General features: G+C 40.6%; 1 protein-coding gene across 1 annotated transcript; it reads left to right on the forward strand.

The window, feature by feature from the left end:
- The first annotated feature begins 4,169 nt into the window (after positions 1 to 4,169).
- LOC118421866 (regulator of G-protein signaling 3-like) lies at positions 4,170 to 18,785 on the forward strand. Its single transcript, XM_035829369.1, has 13 exons — positions 4,170 to 4,248; positions 5,964 to 6,274; positions 6,582 to 6,632; positions 7,019 to 7,077; positions 7,547 to 7,641; positions 7,977 to 8,045; positions 8,481 to 8,541; positions 12,212 to 12,302; positions 14,169 to 14,302; positions 16,045 to 16,126; positions 17,343 to 17,448; positions 17,834 to 17,948; positions 18,546 to 18,785. Exons 2-13 carry the CDS (start codon positions 6,019 to 6,021, stop codon positions 18,783 to 18,785), a joined length of 1,359 nt encoding a protein of 452 aa, XP_035685262.1. The 5' UTR covers positions 4,170 to 4,248; positions 5,964 to 6,018.
- The last annotated feature ends 1,455 nt before the right edge of the window (positions 18,786 to 20,240 follow it).

Raw genomic sequence — 20,240 nt, forward strand, 5'->3', positions numbered from 1 at the left:
GTTTACAAGAGAACACAATGAAATTGATGTTGACAATGTTGTAACCTTAACTTGAAAGTTCATCTGTGTTGGTACAATGTTGTAACCTATTGCAATACAGTAGAAATTATTCAGAAATTGAAATTAAATACATTGTATTTGAGAGTTTGTGTGACATGCCCTCTTCCCAGCCCATCTGTACTTGATTATCCTCATATCCCAACTTATCCTCTTATACCAGATACAAAATATATTTGAAAACGTTTGTGTGACTTGCCGTCTACCCAGCCCATTTGTACTTAATTATCCTCTTATACCAGGTACAAAATATTGTTAGAGTGTCAATGTTAGAGCAACAACTGAGTAATGTATGCTACAACAGTTTAAACAAGAGCTTCTGAAAAAAGCTAGTCTTTCGCTTACTTATATTGTGTAGGTAAAATTGTTTGGCATAGTTTGGTCAAGCGTGGGTGCCAAGTCTGCAACGTTGGCAGCTCTGGCACAGTTTGGTCAAGTGCTAGGTTATATAACTGTTTAGTAAGGTAGTGGTTCTCACAGAGTATATTTTACTGGAACTGTATAATAACACAACTGCATGAATGATGTTAACTTTATTCGGATTGTTTCGCTGTTAAGAACGGCTCTGTTACAGTACAACAGGGTTTTATGAAAGTGCACTGTAGTAATCAAATTTATCAGTAGATGTGTCCTGAATTTCTGCAAGAACAAACAAAGTATTGTCACCATAAACAACATAAAATATCAACATGGCATATACAGTAATGGAAATATTTTTTTTAATGGCAAGATCATGTGAAAGGTAGATATTTTAAACTAAAACAGGTCCGTGGTATGTTTAATGGAACGTTTCGTTTCTTTTAGTAACGCAATTATGCTTTTATTTGACGGAGTCGTGACGTCACGCGTCAGACTCACTCCGTCGAGCTCGGTCAGAATCTTCCCTTTCGAAATTATAAATTAAATGTGGGTAATTCTATTTTCAACGCATCCGAGGGCTACTATTTTGCTGAAAGAAGTTTGTTACACGAAAATAGCCTGAAATTTCTTAGAGTAAGAAATTTCCGAATACGCCCCCCTCCCACACCATGTCAGATGCCACGCATGTTACACAATTCTAGATTTTGTAGCGGTGATTTTCCATAAAACAAAGTAAATGACATGTCAAACTGTTCTCTACAATGTCTGTTTTATTATAACCAAACAGCGAACATGTTAGTTTATAAATTGTATACAATCTTACGAAGAAATCCTCACCGTTCACATCCGTCTCTGCAAATTCCTGCTTATAAGCCATACAGAAACCAAGCAGCACATTCATGGTAGGCCGATACGTATGTCATAACGTTACATACCGTCGAATCTGCAGGGTAGAATATCTCGCTAGCACGATATGGCATGGACCGCAAACCAAGCAGCACATTCATGGTAGGCCGATACGTATGTCATAACGTTACGTACCGTCGAATCTGCAGGGTAGAATATCTCGCTAGCACGGTATGGCATGGTCGACCCGGACGGACGGACGGACGGACAGACGGACAGAAATCTAATATCGGTCTGATTGCCTTTCGCCGCGGAAGCGCGGCGAAAGACAAAAAGAACAAAACTAATTAAACTGATGTTGACAATCAGTAGAAAATAGTTAGAAAGTGAAATACAATGTATTTGAAAAAAGTTTGTAACTCATCTCAACAACTCCGTATTACATTGTAACAATGTTGCTGTGATAAATAAAGATAAGAAAAGTCAGCAGTTTGGTGAAGAGTTTTTACTATAATGTAGATATGCTTTTCTAGTATTGATTAACTGGTCCCAGAGGTTTATATCACTTGTGTCTGAGCCATGTTTGTACATTGGACACTGTCTGATGTGAGGTGAATTAAGAAATGACTATGAACATGGACTTGGGATGTTAAAATTTAAAGTTAATGTCCACTGTGCTCCATTCCATCCAGCCTTCCTCCATCTGCTAAGTTCCTCAAACGAGTCTCTCAAACCTGGGTAATATAAATAGCAAAGAAAAAGGACCACAATGTAAATATCAGTCAGATCATAGCACTATGAATTGAAAATCTTGTTCAGAATTCACTCTAAATAGTTGTATGATAAGCTATGCTACACCAGTCCCCCCTGCGATACTTATAGAACAGTCCCGCAATGAGGTCACGTGACTAGCGCCCGCCATCTTGAATTGTAATAGTTAAAGTATAGTAGTATCGGCGCCGCACATTTTAACCAAAAACAGGGACTTAAAATGCTTGTAGAGCACGGAAACTCCGTACACATTAATGGGACACCATCTTGAACAAGTTTGTGGCGGTAGGTTTAGGTGCCGTTGCGCGACGGCGGATATTTTTGTGGATATAGTGGGCATTCGCTAAAAAGACATTTTGTTGGGCGTTCGCTAAAAAGACCATCGAAAATCGTAAACTTTGATTTATGTCACTTTGGGTGGATGGATTGACTTGAAACTCAGGATTAATATATGGGAGCATAACGTGGACATATTCCAAGCAAAAAAATTGAGATTCGTGCAGCGCGGACTTCTCCAGAGTGGGCGTTTGTGGGCATTCGCTAAAAAGACCATGCGCAAAAGGGAAGCTTACGGCTGTATCCCCTCTCCACAGCATCAAGATTAGATCTACTTTTAAATATCAGGTCAAATTCACGAAAGTCCTCAGCAACAGTTGACAGTTTGGTCTTTGCCTTTTGGATGCCTGTTGTAACGGGTGACACATGCACATTCTTAGCTTTTCGGGTAGAAATTTGCTCCATGATCTTCTTTGCATATCCGATGCGATGGACAAGAACCTCTTGTTCATCCGCGTACTCACATCTGCCAAGGGCATCTTTATAGAAACCAATAGCATATGCCAAAAGAGTCGTGCTTCGAGTGAGCTTTCCTTTTCCCAGGCTGGCATCACCAATACTTTTTAGAGTAACAACTTCAATTAGTTTATTGCTAGTCATTATGGAAAACGTCTATACGTCATTGCAGGGCAAATTCTACCGTATCTGGAACCTCAGAAAAGGGTTTTACTAGCCTACCATGACACACATGGGTTCCGGTGTGCACACTGTCCGGTGAGAGTTGCACAACGCATTGTTTTTGTAGCTTTTTCTAACCTGAACTTTGTCACAGCCTGAGTGAGTGGATGATGCAATCGCTTGGACGTTGCTTTATAATCACGCTGTGAATATTTAACTTCAGCTTTATCACCCTAGCAGTGGTCTAGAACATTCGTGGAGTGACGTGTTGTTGGCCACATAGTCCTGTTGGGATGAAATAGCCACGTGATATTATCATAACCCCAATCGTGTCTTTTCACATAGCTAAGTAGATTAGATTCGTCATTTACTGTCCCCATGACTGACACTTAGGACCTAAAATATGCTCATGATCACTGAGTCTGTCTCCGGCAGTTTCCAAAACTGGCTACATTTACTGTATAATCTAACGTTATGTACATTGTAACATACATGGCACTCCGGATCCATACAGGGGCCTTCGTAGAAAATATTACACACCTGTTCCGTCTTGTCAAGTCTTCGATGGTCTTTGTATGATCTCATATATATATATGTTGGAGGTAAAAAAAGGGACGGTCGCACCACTACCACTGGTACGAGAGAAAGAGGGAGTCAAAGGCGTGGACTCACTCTTTGCACTGACTGGGGCTTCTGGGAAGGGGGTTGCCCCTCTGCCTTATACGCTGGACAGAACAACAAAATGTACTCTCCTGGCAAATGGGGAGTGCAATTAAACGGCTTCTGGTGCTACTGTACAAACAAATAAACAAACAAACATTTCTTGTCATGAAATCTTTAAAAAAGGATTTTCACTCGTAGTAACTTCAGAGTAATATCTTTTTTTTAAATCGTGTGTTGGCCGTTTACACAATTATCAAATCATATTTCCCAAACTATTTGCATTTCCTAGTTTCCTCGCTAGAAGCGCTGCTGACACAGGATATGGGACGAGCCACTTCATTAGCAACATACTTAAATTAAAAATCAATAGAATTAAAAGAAATTCTACAGTAGAATATTATCAACAAACAATATTCTAATAGTCTTGTATTTTAACAAAGTTTAATTATCGATGGAAAACTTCGGCAAAAGCCGCAGAACACTTTAGCCGCACCCCTCTGTTACAAGAGCCTCTGTAATACGAACCCCCCCTGTCACGTGACTTATGTACACTTTGCCCAACGACCAAACAAGCCGAATGGAGGCAGATTTGAAACGGTAAGTTGGAAACCAAACTCGTTTCTTCTTTCTAACTCATTTCTGTGGCTTCTAGTCAGGATGAAGCTAACGTCAACACATTGTTACGGTACTGTTCAATTTGTCGAGGGCGATCCGGGTCGTTTTAGGCTGAAATACGTACCGTGAAATTTCGCTGAATGGTGGGTGGGAGGGGGGCAAATATGGCGGGACATTTTTCGAACAACGGGACCTGACAGCTTCTCGTGTCTATATTACCTTTGTTTCCTGGGGAAAGCCTGTTTGGACTCAGGTTGTCATGGTTGTAGAAGATTTGAATGCTCAATGATTAGAATGCCGTGCAAAGTTTTGCGCTTTGGAAAAGTACAATCCTTTGTTTTGAACTGCACGGTTCGAAAATGAAGTGTTCGGAACTGTTCCGCATATTTAGTGGATAGTGCCAGGACACCAAAACTAAAACCGCATGTTTATAACTTCATGCAAAACAGAAGACTTGGTTACTCAATTTGCTGATTTCGTATAGTTATAGTTGATAATTGATTTCTGCATTTTTTTTTACTAAATGATTATGTGTTTGTTGTACAGATGAGGGTAATTACCAATATAAACATCCGAAACGGTTGTGCTGTCTCTTTTGATGTTCCCCATTGCCATTGGTGTGCCTTTCTTGACGTAGTTACAACAATATCCAAGAAAAGGATATTATATATGATATATGAAAACCTGCTAGAATTAGATGGTTATGAATTTGCACTCTCCCATTATGAAATTATGACACTGGTGGCATTATAAAAACTATAATGGCAATCATAGCCCGTATAAAAAAACCTCCACTTGCTTTTACTAGTCTGTTACTTTCATCTCACACTCTCCACCAATAAAGATAGCTGATCTTTCAATACTTTCTAATCAGAGGTAGGATGGTGCTGCTAGCTATCTTCTTTTGACAGCTGCCCATGTATCCAACAGCAATTCAGAAGAAGTTTAGTTATCTCCACTTTCAACTTATGCTTGAAGAGTTGTTCCCAAGTGGTGTGTTACGCTGAAGGGCGGTTATACTGGCTATACAGATACTAGTACAGATACGAATACGGAAACAAATTTGTACAGATACAGATCCACTCTGTCATTTTTTCAGACTCAACTGCCTGGAAGTAATGAGTCTGCAGCTGCTATGTGTACTGGTTTGCTGACAACAAATGTCTCTTTGTTGAACTGTGTGCACACAGACTGACAGAGTAAGGTCTGTTATTATAAAGCTGTTTGAGAGAGACAGACTGTACTGGTCAGTTTGCAGTTCCACTCTATAATGGGGCTCAAAACGTGTGTTTTTCACACCTCTGCTCAACGGTTTTCACAAGTCATCATTTAACAGTGGTCTGACTCTTACCCTTGTCACTGGTTGGTGAGAGATTTACCGGTAAACAGAAAAGTAAAAATGAAAAGTAGACAAAGTTTGGTAAATCAACAGGAGTGAATTTTCTTAGTTGTCTCCAAGCAGATAGATAAATGGTGTTGTGCTCTTTTTGCTCTTTTGGTAGTGATGTTTACATGGCACCTTTTCCACTTGTCACCTTACCACATGTTCACGTAAGCGTGAAAGCGTATTATGTTTTTGTAAGTTGGAAACCTAAATTAGCTCCAAGGTGGATAGAAAGTTGAATATACAACTTCTAAGTTGTTCCATTACTTTAGATCGTGCAATTGACAGTTGTTTTTTCTCTATGCTCCTGTAGCCTCAGCTTTTAAGTTGTTAGTGCTCACCAAGTCTGAACCAGAAGTGTTCCCAGGATGGACGTGCCACAGAGTCCTGCCAAACGACCTCGGAGAGAACCACCTCCGTCTCGACCCAAACAGCGTAGAGCCTCTGGCAGGAGAAGCATCGGGCCATCAACTAGTGCCAGCGCGAGGAAAAAGGTCATCGCTTCAAAGGTCGTCCACGCTTCAAGAGTTGTCCATGCGCGAAAGACACGAACCGCGCTGTTCAAATCTGCTGGTAACAAGAGGAAAAGGAGCGTGGTGAATGAGGATCAGATCAAAGGCAAAGGTGAGATGAACATTTTGTTTTTACTGCACACCCTGACAAACCCCCTCGTGGCATAGGGCCTGGAGAAAAAAAAGGCTCTGGTGTAAATGAGTACTCGCAAGGAAATTTTTGTCTGATAATTGTAATATGTGTAAACAACTTGATCAAGTTATAGGTTAGATGGGTTAGATGTGCATGGTGTCCCAAAAACAGTAAAAAAAAAAAACACAGTAAAAAGAAACATGCTGCTTTTGCTCCAGCTTATAATATTTATTGTTCCCAGATACATGTTTGTACATGTCTTGACTTTGCCATGTTTGTTGTTTAGGACTGCTGAAGCTCGCAATCTACAAGAACTCTGGATTTGTGACAGTTCACAGTAAGTAGATAAATATCAACATGATTTTACATGGAACTGTTCTGTACACAAATCTTCTGTAATTGTATTTTACCCCTGAATACACTTTTCACATGAAAACAAAATATTAAAGATGGTAAACTGCTAACATTTTCATTTTAGCCATTCAGTTTCATTGTCTTGTTACAACATTGAACGGTATAGTTTGGTCTCCGTTTGTGTGTGTGTGTCTGCAGAAGAAACCTTTTTGTTTTGGATGGATTTTGATTATATTTGGAATAGAGGTATGTGTTGAGAGCACCAAGGTCAGGTTAGAGCCTCCTGGTTGCTATCATTGGTACTGCAGCAGAATATCTTGTGTTTGTATCTTTTCTCCATGTAACTGTTTGTATGTGCTTGTGTTGTAGTCATGCAGGGGAAAGGACTGATGCCCAGAGAGAGAAAAGTCTGTGACTCCTATGTCAAGGTAAATACGATCAGCAATCTGTCTAGAAAAAATCTTGTTTTCTGTGTAAAAATTTTTTGGGGGGGGGGGGCAATATTGTGTATAATTTACACAGGTACACTTTAGACGAGGGCTGTATCCAGGGCCCGGTGTTCCACGCTAGATTGGAATTTGCTTGTTTTGACGGACAATTTTTTTTTAGATATGAACTTCATGACATGAAATTGTATTTTCGTAAGCTGAAAAAGATGACAGTTTCAATGACAAAAATTAACAACACCATCTCCCAAACAGTGGGAATTGGGATTGGGAAGGAAAACATTTAAGATGCAAACAGCTCAATATGGTAGACACCGTAACCTAATATGTACCATTGCTGTCTGTCTTAATATTTTGTATGTGTTGGCATTCAGAAAAGCTATTGTCTGATACTGATAAGAGTTCTAGACACCACTGTTTGAAATTTTCCACATTCCCCTGTTCCCCCCAGCTGTCCCTGGTGCCAGACTGTGGTAGGAAGACCAGGTGTAAGACTGAGATAATCCATGACACCAGGAAACCTAACTACCAGGAAACTTTCTCACTGTAAGTATATCGTATATGTTTAACCAAATACCATTGTAAAATTGAACTTGTCATTTTGTGTAATAGATTCTGATTGCTCGCAATTATTCGTGTGAATTACATTTTGTAATCATGCAAAGCGTTAAGGGCAAGGCTTGAAATGCTAACCTGCAGTATGTCGGGAAAAGAACTTTAGATTTCATGAAAGATATATGGCAACTTGCTAATAGTTTTATAGGAATGCAAAGTTGATTTTCTGCTGTTATTTTCTGTTGGGATTGTTAACATGTGTATTTCAAGTGTAACATTCCATCCCTGCTGAGGCTATGCTAAAGTTTGACATTTCTATAACCCAGGGAGATCAGCGATGAAGATGTTGGCAGACGCCTGCAGATCGCTGTGTGGAACAGAGACAAGCAGAAGAAGTAAGGGTTTGTTTGATATTGATAAAGATAAAAATTCATACAAATGTTTTATAACTTAGTCATGTTTCAACCAACAAACAGGAAGCTATAAAAAAGTATTCAATAAAATAAAACAGTTGTAACTAGTCTAGCCTGGGTAACTGTTATAAACTCTGCCTCAATCTTTTCCCTGGCCAATGAAAACACATTGAGGCAGCAACTTCTATGAAGGATGGTACTGAGACAAAGCTGTGACAATTTCTAGATTTGGTCCAATTTTTTCTCCTCAGACTAGAATAGAAAGCCCTATTTTCTTCAGAATAGTATGTTTTGATTCTTTCTGCCTTTAAGCTAAGTTTAAGCTAAGTTTAAGCTAATCTTCAGTTGACATTTTAAAAATCAATCACTTTTGTGGGAAAAAAAAAAAAGATATGTAAAAACTTGCCTCCCACCCAGGTGCAGTGAGTTACTGGGCTGCATGTCCTTCGGAGTGGACAGGATGCTGGATCAGACTAAGGTGAGTACATCACAAAAATATACTAATTATGCTCATTATTTCATTACCTTGGCTAAGTACACTACAGTTTTCCAAGTCACAATGCCAACAATACACAAATCGTTAGAAAAACCTATTCAACTACACTATAAGGAAACTAAAGATTAAGCTAGTACTCAGGACAAAATGCTTGTGATGAGAAGCTTTCACCTTGCATCCACCATGGTTTCTTTAGCTCTGAATTTTCACGTGACCAGAGGGTTGCAGGTCTGACTTTTTCCAAAATCATATCCAGTTGCTGGTCAATGTATAAAGTAGAGTAGATTCATCCCTCAAGCTACCGACATCTTGCACACTGCAGTCGTCCCTCAGAAAGACATCTGGAGCAGCATAGTTCAAGTTTTGAACTTTTATTCAGCCTGTCGGCCAAGTTTCTTGTCAATGAGTACAAATGTAACTGCTTTATGGCATGCTGATTGAACAAATAGTATTTTCACAAGTGTAGATGCTTTAAGGATTTCAAGCATTCCAGAGACATACTGACAATAATCTTGGACAGTGTTTTAAGGATTACCCTTTGATTTAAATCGAAATTCCCGTCCCTGACCCTGCACTACGAAAAAGCCAGAATATTCTTCACTACTCTAAGGATGTGAGCTTTATCCGGAAGAAGAAGATAATCTGGCGACCTGATTTCGCTTCATTTACAATCAGGGTTGTTGGGCTTTTAGGCAAGTATATTAGATTACATGCATGCATGTACTTTACTTGTAGATACATTCATTGTTTGTAGTATTCAGATGACATGTGATCAGCTACGTGCTGCCATGCACATGTGTCTGTAATGAATCCAGAATGATCTATCTGTGCCTGGGTCTCATTTCAACTTGTGAATACCAGGGAAAGGCAGGACTCAAATTGTTTTAGGTCTTAGACACAAGAAGACCACTGTGATGTTCAGGTATTTGTTGTACATTAGTCTGAATATTGTTGTATTTTACATCTAAGATTATGTGCAGATAGAAATATTGCAGGAAAACCTTTTTTTACATATGATTAATGGCAAGACAGATATCTGTATTTTGGTGATGTTTGGTAATTTCAAAAGCTCTTTTCTGAGTGTATTGCCTGATGCTTATGATCACCCTCTGACTTTCTGACTGAGTCTCAGTGATATTTATTAAATTGTTGATGATAAATTTGGTTGACTGAAGGATGAGCACTTTGAAAGATCGTACTATAGTATTTGGGCATATGGTACATTGCAGAAAATGGTTAACTGCAACAGGGTGTCATTATGAATGTAGAAGACTTGCATTTTTCCTTATCTTACCACCTTGAATGGAATCAACTCTGTCACGGAGTCCTGTAGCTTATTCGTGTCTAACAGAATGGATTAAGGTCACGCTAACGTAAAAGTCCTTTTCCCATTTCACATGTTTTGCATGTCATCAAGCGAAATGTCCTCTCACCACTAGAGCTCCAAAGAGCCAGTACTCCAAATCCCATCCGTTCATTACATGACACACACAGGTACCATGGACCTGGTGCTCCAATCTGCATAAAAGGCCATTTCCTCTCCCTGTAATGACATGGCCGTCCTTTCCTGATTTGCACCCATTTGTGTTAAGAGCTCTTTAATAGCCTTATGCATGTTCCACGTGCCTGTATGAGATGCGGTGGAGAAAAAACCAATTTTTCCTGCTCTGGAGCTTAGGAAGTGGTAGCTTTTTGGATCAAGCTTTGGGCCTAGAAGGAGAAAGTCATTGTGCTTGGAACTTCTTATGTCAAGACTGAGTTGATCTCAGAATCAGTTGGATCCCAAAGTTGGATTTGCCTCAGCTGTTCTGCACTTTGGCTGGAGTGGCATCTTTGGCATTTGCTAATCTGGGACTACCAGCTGCAAGTGGATTTAGTGAATGTTTCAGTGGGCAGTGGAATTCTCTTGGATCGAAGCTTGAGCAGCCTCTTCTTTGGGGTGTTCGCTGGAGAGAAGACTAGACATTTTTTCATCCTTTTCAGTCGGTAGCAAGGTTTGATGACTGAAAAACAGCGTACTGTGCAGTTTCAGGGACACATACTTTTGTGACTAATGTTGGTACTGTACATATGTATATCTTTTTAAGCATATGAAAATCTGACAACAATTGTTGTTGAGATTCATATCAATATTGTCATCTTTGTTTGGCTGGAGCATTTTCTGAAGAATTGTGCCATCCTACAATGTACATTGGATCTCGGAAGGTATATCAATTGTTATCCATGATAGCAGTTCATTTGTTTTGTCTAGGGATTGTACAGATTTAAACAACCAAACGTAACACAAAATTTCTGTGTGTCATCGTCCTCCTAAAGCACTGTAAACTACAGCTATACTGTTACAATCAGAGCTGCTCATATGACATTACAGCATCTGCTCATTAGTGATCTCCAGATGGGTGCGAGAAAACACTTTAGATTCTTGCATTTCACATCTCACACCTGTTTGTAACTTCTGTATCAGATTTCCCCATTTAGTTCAACATTTGTTGTCCAAAAATCACGATAGAGGGATGTTACATCTGGGCATGGTGCCTTGGGCTGCTGTGAACAGGATGCGGTGTGTATTTTAAAGCTCCGAACAGGACAGAACTCAGCTGTAGAAACATTAGCATGTCAGCCCGCAGTATTCAAATATCTGTATTGTTATTGTGAGTATAACGATAGCCATCTTTGTGGCTAACTGTAATCATTCATCCAAAATAGTGAGCAGGGCAGACCGTCTAGAGATTGTACAAATGTAAAATGACCAAAAGAAGCACATGCTTTTGACGACTGTGTTAAACCCTACTGTGAAATCATTCGTTCAAAATACTGAGCAGGATACATGTGCACCATTGCTGGCCAGACTATTAGCTGTATCAGTTTATTGATCAATTGTGGTATGACCCATGCTGTAAGTAAGTGTAACACCCAGACGTCCTTGTTTGTTGTTATTAATAAGTCTTGTTACTGTTAATGCTTCAGCCTTGTACCTACTGTACATGCTCTTCCTTTGAAAGATCTTAGTTAAAACACATGTAACAGAACAGTTGCTAATTGCATGAAAGCTTGTCAATGAATGATTTGTGAATGTAAACATAGTTTTGTCTCAAAACAGGACATTCTCAGTTCAAAAATCCATACAGACCAGAGCCAAGTTTTGTTGTAGAAACAAGCACATGTGCGTCAAACTGTGACGCACGTCACTGCAATTCATATATTGTAAGATATATATATAAATCAGGGCGCAAAGTACCCTTACTGCATCTTGCTATTTGCAAAAAGACTGTAAGATTTCAGGAAAAAACTGTTAAATATAAGATTCTGTACTTCCAATTGGCATTAACTGAAGCAATACGTACAGACTTTGTATTATAAACCAAACATTGCAGAAAATAGTATTACAAGCCCTTTTAATTATGCCAATGTTCTGACATATACACCGAACAGGATGCAGCGTTAATATCAAAGACTGTTGCAGGTCTGTACCCATATTGATTAGTCAGTACAACAGTTATTCCTGTCCATTGCAATAACACCTCAGATACACATCTCTGTTGTTGTGTGAGGCTATAATTCATAAATCATGCCGGTGTACTACCTGCTGGTGTTGGCGCCTCTGGTCGGCCTGATCGTGTTTCTGCTGTTGCCCCACCTGTTCCCGAGACAGGTGGTGAACGGATGGTACTACCTGCTGGACGAGAAGGTGGGCATCCACAAGCACCTGAAGGCCGTCAACAAGAAAGACAATAAGAAGACAGGTGAGAGATCTCTAAGTCACATTCAGTGTTCAAATACCAGTTTTCCACTAGATGGCTTAAATCTAAGGCTTCATTTACAATTCAGTTACATAACTTACATGTATCAGGACTTGCATCTACATTTTCTATGATTCCTGAAGGCCGTCAACAAGAAAGACAATAAGAAGACAGGTGAGAGATCTCTGATTCTAAGTCACATCCAGTTTTTAGTGTTCATGAGACCAATTTTCCACTTGATGGCCACCCTTGTTCTACGAGATGTCTTGTCTGAGCCTAAATGTTTATATTCTGTTGTTGACTGGCAATGTTTACGTGTGACTTGTTAGCTACATGTTTGTTTCAGGAACTGCTAAGTGCTTGAACATTTTATCTCTTTATTTTTCATGCAAAACATTCCATGGATGACATGCAAAGGTTAACATGAAAAACACAAAATCTTTTAGTCTCCATTGAAGATTGCCTATTGCAAGAATGCAGACTGACCCAAAGGTGTATTTTGTCATTTTTAGTCCTGGAAAGTTTACATGTACATGATTGTGTGCTACAGTAGCCGGTAGAGGTGGGTACCGGTATAGAAAATTCAGGTCCAGGTATGGTCCAGGTCCAGAGGATCATGTCCAGGTACGGACCTGAACCTGGACCTAATTATCTGTCAAAACTTGTGAATGGGCAATGCTCAAAACAATGGTCCATTTTGCTACAAAGGATGCTGTTTCGTGGCATACTAGTTTCCAACGTTCATCAACAATTGAAAATCCTATTATGAAAACAACACTAACTGCCTCTGTTTCAGACCAAATTTGACTGTAGAAGCCTGGTAAAAATGACTATAAACTCTAATCTACTTCGCTTGTGTTCTTTTCTTGGATCTTTAAGCCCCAAAACACTCGAACGCCTGCCAGAATAATCTGTTCATTTCCAAATCAGTCCTGCATCCAGTCCACTGATTTTTTTCAGGTCCAGTTTTTCTAAATTGGTGCAACAAGAAAAAAACGGCTTTGGATCGGTACATCCTACATGTACGGGTACCCACCAGTAGTAACCAGCATGTGTATGTGTAGCAGTGCAAATTTTCAAATCTGTCCAGCATCCGGTCCACTGATTTTTTTCAGGTCCAGTTTTTCTAAATTGGTGCAACAAGAAAGAAACGTTGTTTTATCGGTACACCTACTGGTACCCACCAGTATTAACCGGCATGTGTATGTATAGTAGTACAGGTGCATGTGTCAGGACCATCTGCTGCTGTACACCACACTGCACTAAAGACTTCTCCTTGATTACTTGGAACCTGATCGTGCGCACCTTATATATATATATATATATAGTATAGACGTCATATAGCCTGGGTACCATAGGGATAGTAGTTCTCTCCTATGTTCGCTTCTGCTATCCGTCTGGAGACTTGCGCATTCAAACCTTTTGGTGGTAACGACAGTTAATAAGCGAAGTAAGGAATGAGTTCTAGAGCACTCGTTCCGTTCGATGACAACAGCCCGGCGCCTGCATGCGCAGGGGGACGCAGGGCTTTTCCGGTGTTGGAACACCTGTTCGAACGAGCGTTTGAACCCATTCCATAATTCGCTCATGAGTAGGGACCAATCAGCGCCTGCTTCCGAAATTTGGACAATTCAAGACGTTAAGATGGTCCGCGTTCCCAGACGGAAACACAGAGAAGCGACAATGAACAGTGTACAATGAATGTCAGAGCTAGAAGCGACTGTTTATAGTGTATAATGAACGCCGGAGCGAACTACATTTGTACTTTCCGGATGGTACCCAGGCTAGACGTCATATAGATAAGGTGTGCATGATGACCATAAATGGCAAGGCAATTATGTTTTTCTATCCCTTTTTTGTCGCTGATAGCTGCCAGGAGACCTACTTTAGCATCTGCAGCCTCCGGCTCCACAGTAGGGAGTTTTCCCGAGTCAGGAGGGGAGGTGTTTAACCTGCCACCACCCAAGATCAACCGAGAGGTGCAGTGGGAACAGCCACAGCAGGTTTGTACTGGACATTTTGTTTGTTACCTTCATCAAAAATGGAGGTATAGATTTTGGTGTGCCTGCATGTTTGTCTGTGTTTCTGGATATTTGTGGTAGCAGAACTTTTTTGTACCTTTTGACCTGGACATGCTATGGTCTTTATTTTTTGGGGGGCAGATAGCTTTTGATATAAAGGAGAAGTTATGAATGTATTGGCCCCCTAGGAGCTTGCTCTAGAACTGCAGGCGTATTTTTTGTCTGTTTTGTCTGCTAAGTGCAAGGCCAGTGACCACTTCTAGGCACTGAACTACGCTCAATGTGGCAGCATCTCTTCTCCCTAAGTCAGAAATGTAGAATTTAGACAAGTTTTGCTAACTGACTCAATGGGCGAAGCAGGGGTTACGAGGCTGCTCGGGAGAGGTATGGGCTTAGTTACAATACAGAGCCCTTTAAGACAGTGGATAACAACCCACAGCACCTATGGCTTACCTATTTTTACCCGTTATGTCAATCCTTCCACAAATGTGGTAAATCTTAGATTGGAAAATAAATAGATGGCACTTTTATGTATGAGAGAGCATTGCAGTTTAAGCTAAATAACACAATGTCACACTGCTACTAGCAGACAAGCCTCCATGCTGGAGTGCTTGTGTGCGCCGGCCTATAAACCCCAAAGTGTTGGAAGTAATTTAACATGTAGAGTGTGATGTAGCCTGTGTTTACACAATCTCTGGCTTGCTGGGGTTAATGACCTCCTCCTTGAGTGGGCGGTAACTATGGGACCAGCATCTAGGATTGCAGCTTGATTAGGCTAACGTGTCATGCATAAGCCAACTCAGGGCTCGAAATTCGTTTTTGTTATTAGGTGCACTGGTGCACCTAACCTAAAAATTGGGTGCACCATATAATTTTTTGGTGCACCACATAAAATAAAGTAGAATTAGGTAGAAAAACCTAATTACAAACCTTACTGCTCCTCTTCTGAGCACCTAAAATTTTGATGGACCCAACTTCAAATTCTTAAACACGTACTATGACAAACATTTTATTACATTTCTAACACTTGGATATCAATGATATTGTGCATAATAGTATGTTTACATAGATAAACCTACAAAAATATTTGGGTGCACCCTGTGCGCCCACATAAAAAAATTGGGTGCACAGCTCCAATTTTGGGTGCACCTGGGTGCACATGCACCCAGTATTTCAAGCCCTGCAACTTGTACAGGACTGTGGTGGAAAGGTAAAAGCAGGCCTGTAGCCTTTTAAGGCCATAGAGGCAGTGGGTTGTTATACACTGTGTCTATAGGGCACAGACTAATGTGTGATGTATGAACCAAAATGTACAGAATTGCTGTGGTGGAACGGTAAAGGACTGGTTGGTTGTCCCATAGCCTTTTTAGGCCTTAGTGGCAGTGGGTTGTTATACACTGTGTCTATAGGTCTTGGTATCGGAAGGCAGAGCCAAACCCTCTCCTCCCACTGCTTACATGTACCCCCCAAGTAGAATTCAGGTAACCATTTTTGCACCTGGCTAAAGTAAGAAAAGTCGTGTTAAGCACATTTTCCAAGGGCACATGATCGATAGCATTTTAAACCCGGGACTTATTATTCTGGGCCAAACGCACTGCAGCCACACGATGCCACTAGGAAAGGCAATTCACCAATCCTGTCATTGAGATGAACTTCAGAGAGGCTTGATGTTTGATTCATTGGTCTAGGCAGTGTCATGATATTCCTCTGCACTTCCATTCCAGATCACGATTCTGAAACAGTCTGGGAGCTACGGCTTCACCATCTGCAGTGCCAACCCTGTGTGTGTCAAGTCTGTGGATAAAGGTAGGCATATCAAGTGACCAGCTAAGGCTTGGACCTACAATTGTTAATGTAGGGCAGGAATTTGGGCAGTATGCATGTTTGAAACTGCATTTTGGGTGTACAAAAGTGCCTATTTATGCATTTTTTTTAGACCTGGGTACAGTTTAACTATATCCTTGTCCCTGATAATTTTGCTTACTCAATGGTTTATCAAATGGTTATAGAAAACTACACAACACTCTGTTTTTAGTGATTTTGCTCTTTCAGTCAATTATTCAAGGCTTAAACAGTTAGAGCACTGTCCTTGGTGCTGAACACAATAACCAACAGACAATGCCCTGTTCCTTGTTGCTTTGCTCACTCAGTGGTTTATTCAAAGCTTACTGAAACAGTCACTCTGAGCCTGTCCACGGTGCTGAACACAATAGCCAACATGACACAGCACCCTTTCCCTGATTGCTTTGCTCACTCAGTGGTTTATTCAAAGCTTCTTGATACTGTCCAAGCCCTGCCCTTGGTGCTGAACACAGTAGCCAACATAATACATATGTTGCTGGTCACTTTGCTCACACAGTAGTTTACTCAAAGCTTACAGAAACAGTCCAGATCCTTCACCTGGTACATATTCTACATAACACCACACCTCTTTTCTGGTCATTTTGCTTCTTTCAACAGTTTATTCAAAGCTTAGAAGAGCAGTCCAGGGCCTGTCCTTGGTGCTGAACACATAAACCAAAATAACACCCTGTCACTTTGCTCATTTAGTGGTGTATTCAAAGCTTACAGAAACATAATCAGGCTAATAGAAACAGTCCAGGGCCTGTCCTTGGTGCTGAACATAACACCATTCCCAATATACGAGTTCCCTGCGGTTTCCCGTCCCACAGAAGGAGCTGCAGCCCGTACATGCGTGATGGAGTGTGACAGTGGGACACAGTGGTACATTCAAAGCTACAGAAACATAATCACGCTAACAGGAACAGTCTAGGGCCTGTCCTTGGTGCTGAACACAACAACAGTACAGTAGAAGCCGCTTAATTGCACGGTCTATTTGCTAGTGAATTTCGTGCAATTATCCGGCTGGTGCCATAATGCGAAGTTATCTAGCTGGACCGCACCGATTTGGGATTTCGGGATTCCATGCAGTAAACAGAAGTGTGCGTTAATCCGTTGTGCAATGAACTGGCTTTGACTGTATTCCCACTATATGAGTTTTCTGCTATTTCCCTTCCCACAGAAGGAGCTGCAGCCCGTACATGTCTGATGGAGGGGGACAGCATCCTGCGCCTCAACGGCATCAACGTCACCATGGTTACTGCTGACCAACTGGCTGCACAAATAAGGCAAGAAAACAACCATTTTGTATATGAGGGCTTCAATAGTTACCTGCAGTGAGCATGTATATTTGTCATGATATCTCTGTCACAAGGCCTTCTCATGACACTTCTGCCCCCCCCCTCCTTATTTTCTTCTGTACTATCATTTGTTTTTGATTGTTGTAAATGTGCGAATAAACAAACATTGTAACTTCATCTGTGACTTGTTTGCAAAATGACGTATACATGACAATGATAAGCTGCACATTGCTCAATGAGCAAGGAAATTGTGATAGATTGCTGTTTTGAAAATATTTTGTTATGCTAAATCAAGATTTTTTTCCTCATTCAATCATTTGTTTATAAAAAGGTTTAAAGCGATAAGATGTTGTGAAACTTGTTTTGTTCTCAGGAGCTGTGAGGGCCCCGTCACCCTGCTGGTGCAGAGATGCAAGCAGAGGTCAGAAGATGACAGCAGTGGGAGAAATGCTTCATGTGCTTACAGTCAAGGGGATGACAATGTCTTTGTAAGTACACATTTTTAAGTTCTTTGTTGTGTAGACTTGATCCAAAATACATATCAGGTCAGTTTGGAGATGTGTCAGTGTAGAGATGACACGACGAAGAAGAAGAAGTTTGGAGATTTTAGCTTTTTGTTTTTAACAGTGTCTGCAAATGCATGTAAAGCTGCAATGTAAAATAACATGGCCTAACCAGCAATATATGCAAGTTGACCTTCTTCAAGGCAGTTTCACATGTTTACTTATGTTTGAAAGTACATGTAATTCAAGCTTTCAGATACATTGCCATACGTGTACAGTATACATCTCTACAAACTGTTTGCAAGCTTCGAAATCAAAACCATGAACACAGTACCCAGTTGACTCACACTGGCATTGCAAGAAATGGCATTAATGCAGCACTAATTGGTTCAAGGCTTTGCCAGGTTGACATTTAAAGTATGAAAACTTGCACAGCAATAATTACTGTAAAATTACTGTGGCAGTTGGTATCAATGCTGCCTTAAACCAGCATGAAAGCTTTGAGCATCAGTGTAGCAATGAGCACCAGTTTTGCTAGTACGATTAACTACCAAAACTTCAATGCTTGATTTGCTAACACAGCATGAAGAAGCATCAGCTACAGCTAGCACCACAGCAGGCTCAGCAGATAGCACCCAGTTCTCTCACACTGCGACTGGCGGCTCCCTTCTTGCGGACAGCACAACAGAACGGCTGGAGACTCCAGACTTCACATGCACTCTGGATCCACTGATATCTGACACAAGTTTCACTGCTGAGATCATAGCCAATCTTAATAAGATCACCATGGATACACCTACCAAGGTTTGTTGGGAGGAGTGAAGGGACTACAGTGGAAGCCAGCTATTTGCAATACGAAATCCAAAACCATTTCCCATTGGCGCTATTGTTTACAGCACCCCATATTTGCAAAGCCCTAAGGCCATGTTGATTTGATTATATGGATGACATCCTCTGGGAACTCCAAAACTGATGCGAGCGAGCGAATAAAAAAAAAGTTTGGCAAAAAAAAAAAAGTTGCCTTCAGTATGAAATCAAAGTGGCCAGGAAGGTTGAACATAGGACTAAACACACATAGTATAGTTTACCAACAGTTAGGTGTAGGGACCAGTACATCATACGGGTGCAAAGCATTTTTTTCTTGGACCATTCCGAAAAAAATCAGAGGAACAGGTTTCGCCAATTACAAAATGGACACACTATGTCGGCAGCCATTTGGGGTCTTACCGGGGGCCAAGAAGACAACAAGAGCGAAGTCATGTAGAGTTTATAGTCATTTGTACCAGGTTTCTACAATCAAAGGCACAGAGACAGTTAGCCTTTATTATATGGAGATGGGATTTTAAAATGCCAGTGGGAGTCCAATAATCCACCAAACAGATTCCTTTGTAGCAAAATTGACCAATTACCATTGTTTTGAGTATTGCCAGTTCTCAAGTTTCCACAGACAATTGAATAAGGTTCAGGTTGAAATGATCCTCTGGACCTGAATTTTCTGTACTGGTACCTCCCCCTACCAACAATAGATTTTTTTTTCTTTCTGTCCTTTCACATCTTATTCTTTGAATTTAGATTTATTTTGGCATTCTATGGCATTAACGTTAGTTATCTGTTTTCTGATACTTTTTTTCATTCTACGGAATGTTTGTGCTCATTTTACAGCGGCTTTGCACGATTTATTGTGTGGTTGAAAACTTTTTTTTTTTTTGGAAACGGCCGAAAATTGGTGCGAGCGCGGATGTCATCCATATAATCAAATCAACATGGCCTAATCGGGAAAAAAAATTCAAGTTACAACGCATGTTAGCCCCGAAATATGCCAAACAAATCACCAGAATCAGCAGGAATGAACCAAAATTTTCCCGTATAAAGATATCAGATCGCCAAAAGTATCAAAACTGCCTGTTTTGAGTCCGAAAAGGCCGCAATTTCTATTCAATTTACGTCGCTAGCGAGCGGCCCGGCGGTTGCCGCAGGGAATCATGGGATACTACACATGACGCCGCGTCCGCCATCTTTGTTTTCGTGATGGAAATGTTTTGAAAATGACGCTGTCGACTGTTGCAAAATTTCAGTGTAATCTGTGGACATCGTAACTGGAAAATTTGTAGATATGAAGATTAACAGTTTATTTATGCGTTAGTCATGAGTATTTTCGCCTAGTACATAAAGTTTGTCTGAAAACCAAGAGCGTTTTCGTCCTACAACGTAGCGATGTTTTTCGTCTGTGTATCACATGTCGACAAATCTTACATAGTAAGCGCGTGCACTTTACCC

This window comes from Branchiostoma floridae, chromosome 8, assembly GCF_000003815.2.
Source record: "Branchiostoma floridae strain S238N-H82 chromosome 8, Bfl_VNyyK, whole genome shotgun sequence".
Taxonomy (NCBI): domain Eukaryota; kingdom Metazoa; phylum Chordata; class Leptocardii; order Amphioxiformes; family Branchiostomatidae; genus Branchiostoma; species Branchiostoma floridae.

Bases quoted from the DNA above. Each gene is read 5' to 3' on its own strand.
- LOC118421866 (XM_035829369.1), top strand. From the start codon at position 6,019: ATGGACGTGCCACAGAGTCCTGCCAAACGACCTCGGAGAGAACCACCT. The intron at 6,633-7,018 runs GTAAGTAGATAA...CTTGTGTTGTAG, and splicing joins TGGATTTGTGACAGTTCACA to TCATGCAGGGGAAAGGACTG. The intron at 8,542-12,211 runs GTGAGTACATCA...TTCCCGAGACAG, and splicing joins GGATGCTGGATCAGACTAAG to GTGGTGAACGGATGGTACTA.